The sequence below is a fragment of the Gymnoscopelus braueri genome (genome assembly GCF_963280865.1).
Source record: "Gymnoscopelus braueri genome assembly, chromosome: 15".
Taxonomy (NCBI): Eukaryota; Metazoa; Chordata; class Actinopteri; order Myctophiformes; family Myctophidae; genus Gymnoscopelus; species Gymnoscopelus braueri.
In genome coordinates, this window is record NC_137620.1 from 39091531 (window position 1) to 39104238 (window position 12708).

General features: G+C 40.4%; 1 protein-coding gene across 6 annotated transcripts in view; it reads right to left on the reverse strand.

The window, feature by feature from the left end:
- Positions 1-12419, reverse strand: part of LOC308101175 (uncharacterized protein) — a 60415-nt gene extending 47996 nt beyond the window's left edge. For all 6 annotated transcript variants that reach the window (XM_080450542.1, XM_080450541.1, XM_080450545.1 and 3 more), the window contains exons 1-5: positions 12289-12419; positions 11205-11549; positions 7133-7303; positions 6812-6832; positions 6680-6703 (exon numbers count right to left, since the gene is read on the reverse strand). In XM_080450542.1, the coding sequence (XP_080306668.1) occupies positions 6680-6703; positions 6812-6832; positions 7133-7303; positions 11205-11549; positions 12289-12397 (670 nt within the window). In that variant the 5' untranslated portion in view covers positions 12398-12419. The remainder of the gene's footprint in view (positions 1-6679; positions 6704-6811; positions 6833-7132; positions 7304-11204; positions 11550-12288) is intronic.
- Between the last annotated feature and the right edge of the window lie 289 nt (positions 12420-12708).

Below are 12708 nucleotides of genomic sequence, written 5' to 3' on the forward strand. Positions count from 1 at the left end.
AAAGTCTTGTCACATATCTGAAGAAATCGGGGGCTGTTGCGTCTTTAGCCAATACTGTGATGCAAGAATGTGAAGTTCGCTGGAACAGCAAGATAAACATGCTTGAATCTGTTTTGAAACAGTACAGTGAAATCAGGAAGATTCTGGAAAAAAAAGATCAGCTGGATCGAATGGAGGGCGTTTTCCAAGATCAAATGAAGCACTTGATCGACTTCCTCGCAGTTTTCAGATCTGCCATTACCGATCTAGAAGGAGAGAAATATCCGACAATTCACACAGTGACACTCTGGTTTTTCAAGCTCAAGAAGCACTGCGAGCCCAGGTTTGGAGATCCACCATACATGGGCCTCCTCCGTGTTCGTGCAGCGAGCCTGCTTCAGGATAAGATGATCCTGTCTACCACCCACAAGGTCGCCACGTTTCTGTCTCCCAGATTTAAATCTCTGAAGATGTTGCCTCCAGCGGACAGACAGGAGGTGATGAGACAAGTGCGTGGCCTTCTGAGTGAATGTGTTGGTCCTACTGCTGACACCGTCACCGACAGCGAGGAGGATGTAGGAGATGGAGAAACCCCGGGCCCAGTGGCAGACAGCGAGCCATCAGCAGCAGCACAACAAGGTAAATAATACATTTAACATATTTTAGTATTTTGGGAAGCGTGTAACATATCATGTTGCTGTGTTGTAGATTTAAATAGATTAAATCATGCTGCTGTGCCTCGCGCGTAATTACGCACAGTGCCTTAATGAGCCTGTCCTGTTATAGGTGGACCTGGCAGCTGTCCGCTGTCTGCAAAAAAACAGAAGGTGGACTTGTTCTCCGAATGGGAAGACGACACCCCCACAGACACAGATGAAGTGAATGAATACTGCTCCACAACATTTCAACTGACGGAGTCAGATGAAAACCTGCTTGCTTTCTGGGAGAAACAAGGCCGCTCATTCCCTCGACTGCAGCGGCTTGCTAAGAGAATCCTTTGCGTTCCTGCAACAAGTGCTGCGAGTGAACGGTGCTTCAGTGCAGCAGGGCGCATAATAGAAGCGAGGCGTAATCGTCTCAATCCAGGCACAGTGGATGCGATCTTATTTTTGCACAGTGCGAAGAAGAAGGCAATGTCTGTTAAAAAATAGACCACTATAGGCACAGGCACCAGTTTTGGTTTTAAGCTGCGTCATAAGCTATAACGCTGAGCAGTTAATATGCCCAATTTTGTCCATATTATTTTGTTAATGCTGGCCACTGGATTTTGTTTTGTGCGGGAAGTTGCAGTGACATTGGACATTTTATTTTACTTTGGTGAACAATACCGTAATTTTTGTTATTATATTATTTATGTTGTGCATCAGCCAAACCTTATTTTGTGTGTGACAATTGTAGCCTACTAGTCTAGGTTAAGTTGTGTTCGATAAGCTGCAGTGACAGTGATGATAGCCTATTTCAGTATTGATGTCAGCCTGTGTTAAGGAAGGCTAGGCTATTATAATAGTTTTATAAGCCGTAACGGCTGGGCACTTTAATTAATGAAAGTCACGGCACTTGTGTGTTCGGGAAGTTGCAATAATGCTGTGCCGTGACATTATTTGTTTGAAGAGATATTATATTTGAATATGCCAGTCTGTGTTTACTTGGGACGGCAGAATGACATTTTTTATTTTAGGCAAAGTTATTTGTGGAAAATATTCTGTTTTACGAGAAGCTGTAGTAGGCCTACATTTAAAAAAAATGCCAGCCTGTGTTTAGAGACATAGGCCTACGTCTGTTGCCATTTTGATTGAACTAAATCACTTTGAATAAATAAACATGTGTTTATTTAAAACCAGAGTACTTCTGTGTTGTATAATATTCTCATGTGGTTACGATAGAAATGTCCTCCTGATTGTGAAAAGTGCGCAACATGATATTCATCGATGACATGATCGGCCTGGATCTACAGTTAGTTCATGGGTGCTCTAATAGTCTACTGTTCTTCTAAGCAAACTGTTTAAATTCATACAGTCAGTGAAATTAAGCTGTTTGTGCCTTGCTGTGCTTATAGAATCCTATTTGATAGTCTAATAGGTTTAGAGTGGCCTCTGTATGTTCAGCGCAGAAGAGCACCATCGGTTAAAAAAAAAGAAAAAAACTAACGGGGAATACCTCTAGCAGTCTACTGTGTTCTTCTAAGCAAAATGTTTAAATTCATACAGTCAGTGAAATTAAGCTGTTTGTGCCTTGCTGCGCTTATAGAATCCTATTTGATAGTCTAATAGGTTTAGAGTGGCCTCTGCATGTTCAGCGCAGCAGAGAAAAAGACGCAACGACATTCCAGAGGCTAAATCAATGCATCACACAACTAAGACTAAAACTAACGGGGAATACCAGAACATAATAATAATAATTTGACATACAGAAAATGCGGATGGTGCGGATATTTAAATTGGATGATATAATTATTGCGGTTGGATAAAGGGTGGATAATTAATTTGTTCATGCGGATTCGGATGACGTGAGAGGCCATCCGCGCATCTCTAGTGTGTATGATGAGGCCAAAAATGCTCATCAAATATGGTACAAAGCAAGTTTTGATGGTTTTATTGAGGAAATGAGGTAGCTCTATGTTCAAAGTTGCCCTGATGTTGATCCACTGCTTCAAAGGCAAGCAAAAGGTCATCTGCACGAATCAAAGCAGAGGTGGATAAAGCCACACTCATGGCTCGTGCTGCTGCGCTTTAAAAGGTGCATGCTTTGGAGGAGAGAGCTGAGGCTCTGAGGAGGAAGCAGGAGATGCAGGTAGAAGTCGCACCACCAAGGCCGCCAAGAAGAAGGCAGCAGCTCCACGACTCACGACCCAAGAAGACCGGCCCTAGCGGCACTGAGCTTGTCGTCAAGGCCGTGTCCGACTCCAAGGAACGGAGCGGTGTGTCCCTGGCTGTGGTCAAGAAAGCTCTGGCTGCCGGTGGCTACTATGTAGAGAAGGAGAAGGTGGCTACTATGTAGAGAAGGAGAAGGTGGCTACTATGTAGAGAAGGAGAAGGTGGCTACTATGTAGAGAAGGAGAAGGTGGCTACTATGTAGAGAAGGACGGCGACTACTATGTAGTCGCCGTCAAGACCCTGGTAGCAAAAGGCACTCTAGTTCAGACCAAAGGTACTGGCGCATCTGGCTCTCCCAAACTGAACAGAGTGGTGAAAGAGCCACTCAGTGCAGAAAAGCACAAAGAAACTGCCGTGCCTAAAAAGCCAAAGAAGGTGACAGCAAAGAAAGACAAAAAGCCTACTGTCAAGAAGGTAGCAGCTAAAAGCTTTAAGGTGAGGAAGAAAGGAAGATGGCAGAGCTCAAGAAAGAGGAGGAAAGGAAGATGGCAGAGCTCAAGAAAGAAAAGGATAAAAGCAGAAGACACCTGAGGAGCTTAAACAGGTCTCTGACTATCTTCCCCCTCTCTAGTAAACGACAGTGCCAGTGACACTAACGAAAAGGAAACTGAAGGGAGAACAAATATTAAATGTGGGTTGAAGAAAGACGTGTAACTAAAATCTGCCTTTTGTCAAGGTACAGATTCAATTTGAATTTGGTCTTGCAATTTTGAATATAATATATTGCCTGAGTTATTTAATAGCTGAAAATAGCTTGTATTTCAATTTTGTTTCGTTTTTATGGCTCTTTATTATGTTTTAAGAATTGCTCTGTTTTCTGCCAGTAGCATATTGGGGCTAGTGTGCTATATGGGCTATATATATGATTGTTGTTTCTTATTTGATGACGTCACTGCAGGACTTGGTCAAGGCCAAGGTTGCCTAGGTATTTAACCTGTCCCTAATCAGGCACAGGTGTTGCCAGTGGCAGAGACAAACAGTTTTTGACTGTTTGAGAGCTGGTGGTATGTATCCTGTGCGTTTTGACTGTTTATTTGTTTATGTATTTATTGTATGCTGAAGTGACAGATCGGCTACAGAATAAATATTGTTTGTTTATGAACTCAACAGACACTTTTGGACATCAGTTATTTGAGCACACCTCTGAACTTCCTCTGCAACCAGTAGTACCTCAAGTATAGCAGGGGTTCCCCAATTTAAAAAAAATCAACAGAATGGATGAAATACAACCTAAAATGATTACAAATAGTACATTTTACAATTTTAATACATTTCAAATGCGCACCGAATGTGCAAGTTTATGTGCATAAATTACCTCCAGGTTTAGGTGGGGTCGCGAGTCAATGGCCGCCTTATTTTGGGGTCGCGGGCTGAAAAGTTTGGGAACCCATGAAGTATAGGACTCGGGCACTACATACATCCCCGCTGATTCGCGTCACTCGCTCCCCGTCTGAAACGGCCTAGAACTTAGGAGTTCTCCTTAACGCTATGTTACTTTCCAGCCGTTGCACGCACACCCCCGGTAGCGCAGGCTGTGCAGCCTCTCGTCTTTAGTAAAAAATAAAAAATACACTTTCGCTACTCACCAAAACAAAGACGGTTTTATGGAGTTGAAACATACATACATAGATACAGTATGTTAAATGTTTATATCCGCCTTATCCTTCTATTCCCACAACAATATACAGAAAGAAATATTATAGAATATAGAAAGAGCATATTTTGGACATAGCTCGAATGGTGATTAATCATGATTAATACATTTTTAAGCTGTGATTAATCTGATTACAATTTTTAATCGTTTGACAGCCATAATATATATATATATATATATATATATATTTATTATGGCACCGATGGAAGCCAATGGATTGTGCACTCCAAGTAGGGAACGAGACTTGCCCCAGGTGAAGGAGTTTAAGTATCTCAGGGTCTTGTTCATGAGCAGTGTTGGAATAGTTACTACAACATAGTAATATGTTACTTATTACATATTACTTGTTTAAAAAGTAATGTAGTTACTTTACTTATTACTCCCTGCCAAAAGTAACTAGTTACTTATTACTTAGTTACTTTTTTTTTCTCGCCCCCAGTAATTGCATCCTTTCTCCCCAAAAGTCTGACTTTGCATTTTCAACATTAGCAGTTGTTTTTTTTCTCTTTTCTGCAGCCTACATTGTAAAATCCTCATTGTTGATTTAACTCTGAAAAGTGTTCTGTACACATGACGGGTCCATTTGGTTCTATTTGTACACTCATTTCAATTATATTAACACTAAGACTTTTACTGTGTATGAATTCATAACTTACAGACTAAATGAAAACCATTTGACTATGAATTGAATACTAAGGACCTCAATGGAAACAAGACCGAAAGGACTTTTTTGGAAGTATTTTAAATGTATTTCATGTATTTCTTTGCCTAAAAAAATATTCAAATTCAAACACCTGGGCTCAAACAGATAATGACTCATCATGAGACACAATCTTTGAACAACTTCTGTTGTTTATTAAACAAAATGTATTCTCTCTATATATATATATATATATATATATATATATATATATATATATATATATATATATATATTGAAAATAGCCAACCTACAAGCTTACGGCGCGTCTTCATTGGTTAACAAGTCGCTTATAATAAGCAGACATGGCAACACTGTTTGATCCGGTTTAAGGCCCGCCCTTCCGCAGCTGATAATTCACACATAGACAAGTGCGCAACGTTTCCGTATCCGCTCTAGACCGGATCAGCAAGCAGCCTGCATAGCAACTGGATCCCAACCAGTCTACCATTATATCAATTGACCAAAAACAACACAGGATCAAATACACACACTCAAACCCAGAGTACCACCAAGGCTCGTGAAAAAAAGTAATAAATTACTTTTTGGAAAAAAGTAAAGGTAATAATATTACTCAAAACGTGAAAGTAATTAGTTACGTTACTAGTTACTGGGAAAAAGTAATAATATTACTTTAAGTTACATATTACTTTAGTTACTTTCCAACACTGTTCATGAGTGAGGGTAGGCTCACCCTGAGAATCGGAGTAGCAGGAGCAGTATTGCTGTCGCTGTACCGCACTGTTGTGACGAAAAGAGAGCTGAGCCAGAAGGCAAAGCTCTCGATATACCGAGCAATATTTGTTCCTACTCTCACCTATGGTCATAAAGTGTGGGTCACCGAAAGAATAAGATTGCGAATACAAGCGGACCAAATTCGTTTTCGGACGGGTGACCGGAGATAGGGTGAGAAATTCGGTCATCCGCGAGGGTGACCGAATTCTAGTACGGATGCCTCCCGAACGTCTCTCTGTAGGGAGGTCCTCACTGCACGTCCCACTGGGAGGAGACCCCATGGCAGACCAAGGACCAGATGGGGGGATTATATCTCCACACTGGCCTTGGAACACCTCAGGATTCCCCAGAAGGAAGTGGCTAATGTTGCTCGGGAAAAGGCAGTCTGGAACTCTCTGCTGATACTGTTGCGCCCGTGACCCGACCCAGATAAGCGTTTGAACATGGATGGACGTTTGATGGATGGATGATACTGTACGTGTGTGTGTGTGTGTGTGTGTGTGTGTGTGTGTGTGTGTGTGTGTGTGTGTGTGTGTGTGTGTGTGTGTGTGTGTGTGTGTATATATATATATATATATATATATATATATATATATATATATATATATATATATATTTTTTTTTTTTTTTTTTTTTTCTTTATCATTTAACCATTATTTAACCAGAGCAATGGCAGATGCAGTGCATACAGTGGAACTCTGCTACAGCATATAAGTACATCATGGATGTTCTACTTACCTACACGCTGATCCTCAATCATGGCTGTAGGGGGAAATGTTACACATAATGTTAACTCTCTTAATCTACCCTTTTTTGCATAAACACATTTTGTATCAATATAATCAATATATTGAAGTAACAGTCTCTCACCCAGGTTTTCCTCTTCTTGACCTGAAACAATATGGAATTATAATACCATGCTTGTGTATAACTCATGCAATTACACACACAGTCAAATGCACACACACACACACACACACACACACACACACACACACACACACACACACACACACACACACACACACACACACACACACTTGTCTTTGGCTTAGTTAGATGTGAGATTTATCAGTGTGGAGACACTTATCATTTTGATCTTCACATTGTTGTCATTATAGAAACATGGATGCATATAACAAAATATACATTTGAAAAATGTATTTGTTGAGAAATCAGTTCAAGACTTACCAGGTTTCTTCTGCTTTTTCCAAGGTAACTCCAAACAGCCTTTCCAATACAAATATCCCAGTATTGCTGCCATCAATAAGACAGTCACTGTAATCGCAATCCCTGCACTCGCTCCTCCAGTGAGTCCACCCTCTGTCTTATGGTCATACTTTCCGGTTCCAGTGATATCCTCTGAAAGACAGTGAAACATGACAAAAATCAACATTATAAAATGAAATAAAGCAAATCAACAGTGGTGTTTAAATGGTTCTAGGCACTGTCCGAAGTCCTGCCTGGTCCCCATTAACAGCCATGAGTCCTACACGGTACAGTAAGTCACACTGGTTAAATGTACATTTTCTTTGCTTATCAAGGATCCCTGCGAAACACATCCTTCTCCTTTGTTCTGAGTCCAGAGTAGATGAAATGTGATGAGATGACAACCTGACGTAGTTGTTGACATTGTAAGTTGGGCAATTAACCTAAAATGTATAGAAACCAACATTTAGAATTAGAACCTCTCACTGACTTAATCTTGCTCATGTCAGTTTATTGAATAATCGAGGAGCAGCTTTTTCTTGTTCTTGTATATCAACGAATCGACAAAAAAATTCTAATATATTTTAATGATAGACTAAATCAGTCAAAACTAAATTAGTCTGATTAACCACTTTAGCCCTTAGTTGTACAACGATGTCGTGCAAAAATAGCAAACTAACAACGCGTCCCATCGTGATGTGTTGTGAGCTTGTAGATCTGCTAGTCTTGCCGTTTATTCATTCAAATCGATTAAATCAATACAGTGTGATTAACTGTTGCACTTATAATATTTACAGTACATACCTTGTCAGAGAGTGCAGTGTAAAAAAAGTGTCTAAATTCATTAATCTTAATCCAAGCAAAAGTTTAGAAATAATTGCAATATGGATTTGAAGTCATCACCTGGCCCTAGTAAGTTGCATGTTATTTACGTGTTGACAAGATGGCTACTGTACGTAGCCAAGGTTCAAGCACATAATTTTGGCAAATGGTTTACTGGTTGACAATCGTGGGTACAGTTACATGTATATTGACCAAACATTATTTCCATTTTGGGCATGACAAAAAGGATGCAGAACAAATGTGATAAGGTACATAACTGCAGTACAACTAAAGCCCAAGGGATGGCAGTGACAGATGCTATATGGCTAACTGAACCTGTTAAATGTTAAATACAAATACGCAAAAATAGCAGGCAAAATGTGTTTACATTTTTGCCTCTCCTTGACATTATCTACTGTTTGATAGTTTTCCTCCTCGCTCTTCCTCCACCCCCCCCCCATTCTTTTTCTCTTTCTGAAAAAGAACCCCCAAAAAAACAAAACAATGGAGCTTGCACAAAAACTAATTTCACCCACTTCTTTACACTTAAACCTGTGATGTAAATATAAAGTTGAAGTCTGATTCTGCTACAAAATGGTTGCATGTAAATATTGCTACAGTAATGACACATTCCTTATCACAATGAACAGAACACAAACCTGCATCATTAAATAACTAACAAAAGTTTCAAACAATACTATAGAGGCTAAAAATAGTAACATTGCGCTGTGTTAAAGTAGACATACTTCCTGTTGTCAGACAGTGTTGCTGTGTATTCACCATTGAGAAACTCACCAGCAAGGGACCGCTTGTTATTTATTTAAGGGGGGGTATGGTGCGGATGTGACTTGGTTTTTGTTTTCTTCCTTGACCCCCCTTCCACCCCCTGACCTCCATAAACCATTTTTTTATATTCACACCAACTTCTTTTCCAACGTTTATTATAGGTGAATTAGCACACTATTTGACGTTGGGGGTCCATCTGGTTCCATTATGTGCCCTCTTTAGGTTACAAAAACATCCCCAACAAAAGAAAGATTGAGCAACTATGTTCTACTTTTCATGAAATGTAATCATCGTTGCAGTGGCGTAACCAAAACGCTAGCATAGGCTGGGCTTAGGCAGGGGCGTGTGGGCACGCATGCACGAATTTGCGGTGTTTAGCGTTTTTTATATATGATATTAAAAAATAAAAGAAAAAATTATATATATGTATTTATTTATTTTTTAATTATTTTTGGGGTGGGCCGAAAAACCAAATGAGTGTTCCCATGAAAGGCAGGTGTCTTTCCTGTACAGACTGTGAAGAATATGAGCCCGGGACTGACGTTAACCGTGGTTATATAACAGGTAGTTCCGACCAAGCAATCTGATTGGCTGAAATAGCTATCTAGCCGTGCTTCAAACCAGCATCACCACGCCTAATCACATTAATAAATCACTCCGCACTGCAGTCCGCACCTGAATAGACCATATATGGCACAGTAGCCTGGCCCTGACCCACTGCCGCCACCGGAGAACAAACAGCTATGCAAAATGGACTATGTTGTTAATTTTGACTTATTTGGTGGACTTACGGTTGATCAATGGTTAGAAGGTTATAAATATCCTCCTGTGTTAAAGTAAAATTACTCCCATTTCGTTAACAGTCCAGTGTATGTTATACTTTATCGTACGAAGGTATCGTACGAAGGTATCGCACGGCGAAAATAGCCGATCTACAAGTTCACAACGCGTCGCCATCGCGACGCGTTGTCAGCTTGTAGATCAGTTATTTTGGCCACGTGACACAGTCGTACGACGGAGCATATAGCCTACTGGAATTCATTCCACTGCGCAAGCATTGATAGCTCAGCTGTGTTGATGAGACGGTGGCTCAAACTCAAAGCGCTGCTACAGGGACTATTTAATGTCTCTCAGTCAAAAACTCTTCTCTTTACAGGGAAACGGATAATAGCTAAACATTTTTATTATTAATTGCCCCACAATATGAATACATTCGGATGTGTTTTGTTGGTAACTGTTGTATAATCGCAATATTACACTCGAGGGTGTGCTTTACCTTACATTATTGGCACTTCAGTGATGCTCGCGGAACTCGGCTTCACCTCGTTCCTGACCGCATCACTGGCGTGCCAATAATGACGGTAAAGCACACCCTCTCGTGTAATATTGCTTAATTCACTGCATCCAATGAATGAACGGTTTGGTGGGACATAAAGTTTCATAAACAGAAGTGGGAAATACCAAGTCAAATCCCCATACAAGCCAGGGTAAACTTAGTCTGGGAGGCTTCGGCTCAAAGCCTGAACAACAGTGGCGCGGCCACTGAGTTCTGATTCAAATCAACAGCCAATGAAGAAAAGGGGGCGGGATCCACATGCAGTGGGTGTTGCATGTTAATAGGAGCGACGGGAAGCAATTTCCCCTTGAGAAATTGCGGCCGCCATTGTTGTGTACTGCTGTTTGCCTCTCGTCTGACTTTTTAGACGAGTTGCACAGCTCTCAGACCGGTAAGAGGCGTGTCCGCTCAGATTCTGAGCGTAAGTTACATCCCGCCCACAAATACCAGCGCTCTGGCCCAGAAGTTCCTCGCCGCTCCCGTTTGTATGCGAGGCGAAAAACTTCTGGGAACTCAGATTAGGGTAAACTTGATATAGAACATAGGTGAGTATTAACACGTATGAAAAACTAAATATTTTTTAAATACAAACTTCTGTTTAGCACCATCCTCCCCTTTGATAAATAATGAACAGCCCCTAATAATAATAGATACTCTACTTTAATGCACCATAATATTAGTCTTTTTAGTTCTTTTCACTGGAGTATGTACAGAATGTATAGACTGAATACAGTCTTACAGTATGATATGTTTACAGAGGTTCCTGAAGGCATTAAAGAGCGATGGAACATTAACTAATAGCCATCCTCCCAAATGTCTTTGATGGGTTAGGGATGGTAAAAAGTGGCAGATTTAACAAGCGGAGATTGTAAGGTTTTTTGTTTTATCTTTTAAATTAAAAAGGCAGTTTAGATAGCAAGGGAGTAGCCCAATGATGGCTTATAAAGGAAAATGTGCCAATGAGGCCTTCTACGATGGGATAGTGAAGTCAGACCTGCCCTGTCATACAGAGATGACAACGATGTGTAAGGGTCCGGGATTTAGCATTTTAAAAAGATGTATTGGCATATCAAAAAACGGTTTCATCATTTACTTCTTCCTACAACTTACCAACAGTGAGCTGAATCAAACTGCTGCTACTCAGGGTCGGAACATTACACTTGAACGTCCCCTCGTCTGAGAGCTGCACCCTGGACAGCTTCAGTGAGATATTGCCATGAGGCAGCTCCTCAGCAAACAGGGACGTCCTCCGTTTGTAAAAATGGTTCGGAACATCAGGCTGCTCACGTCCATCTTGGAGGAGATGCACGAAATCCAACTTCAAGTCTGGTCTCGACCACAGCACTGTCAACCTGGCTGCGCTGACAGAGGGCTCAATGTGACAAGGAAGGACCACATCATCCCCCACTTTGGCCAGCACGGCCTGGGATGACCCTATCACCTGCTCTCCGTCTCCTTAAGATAAAACAAAATATTTTTAGTGTAGCCTATAGTGATATTAATCTTTAAAGGTAGTGTAAGTGATTTTTTTTTTTTGAAACTAACTCTTTCATTAAAAAAAAGTTAAATCTCTATATTCTGATATAGTAATCACTGCTATAGAGTGTTTGTTCAACAACAAGGTGTCTCCCCATCAATCCAACTCTTGAAAATACATTTTCAGGCATGATGCCAATTTCAGCTAATTGGGAGAGTACCTATTCATCAGCATCAATTTTATAGTAGGCCTGCCCTATTCCAGTTCTAAAATTGTCAGTATTTTCCCCCCATGTCTTCCAATTTCTCTTGTTTATCCTGTATTCTGTATGAGTTATCTCTCCTGATTGACCTGGTAATGCATTTTCTGTTTACTAAAGTGCTGGAGACCCTGAACAAACACTCTATCTAGCATGATAAGTACCTACATATTTTATGTTAACTCCATCTGTCATTCACTTAACTAATGCAAAGCGGAAATTAACATACATAGCCTACATCTAACTGTACAGTTTCCTGGACGAGTATAGTTACGTTTTTTTAATATATATATATAATATATAATATATAAGAAAATGACTGGATGAACTTATCATAAAGTTATTAGCTATAGTAGCTACTCACTCCCAGCATTCAACTTTTGCAGCCCCACCCTTACCCGTCGGTAACTCCGCAGTAAATAAAGGTTTATAAGTTATCAATGTAACGTTAATGTTACCTGTCACAGATGTGATGTAGCAGCTGGTCCATACCAGGAATACATGGAAATAAATCCACAGAGAGGACTTTACAGTAAAGACACTGACTTGGAAATCTGTAGCCGACATAATTCCTTCTTCAGATCATTAGTTAGTTACTTTCGGTTTGACTTGTAACCTCGCGTGATCCCGTTTAGAAAAAAAGAATCGTGTTCCGGTGGTGTGTCCGGTTGGTGTTGCATTGTTGTTGTTCGCCAAATAATGCTAATCAATTCGTTTAGTCTCGCTAGTCTCACTACGAGTTAGAATGAAAGGTGGACATACCAAACCATTATTATACCAAAAGAAACAAAACGATTATACCAAACTAAACACATTTTAAACTTGGGGAATCATTTTGGAGATGCACGGCGCCGGTTGTTCTGATCATATGTTCCTGG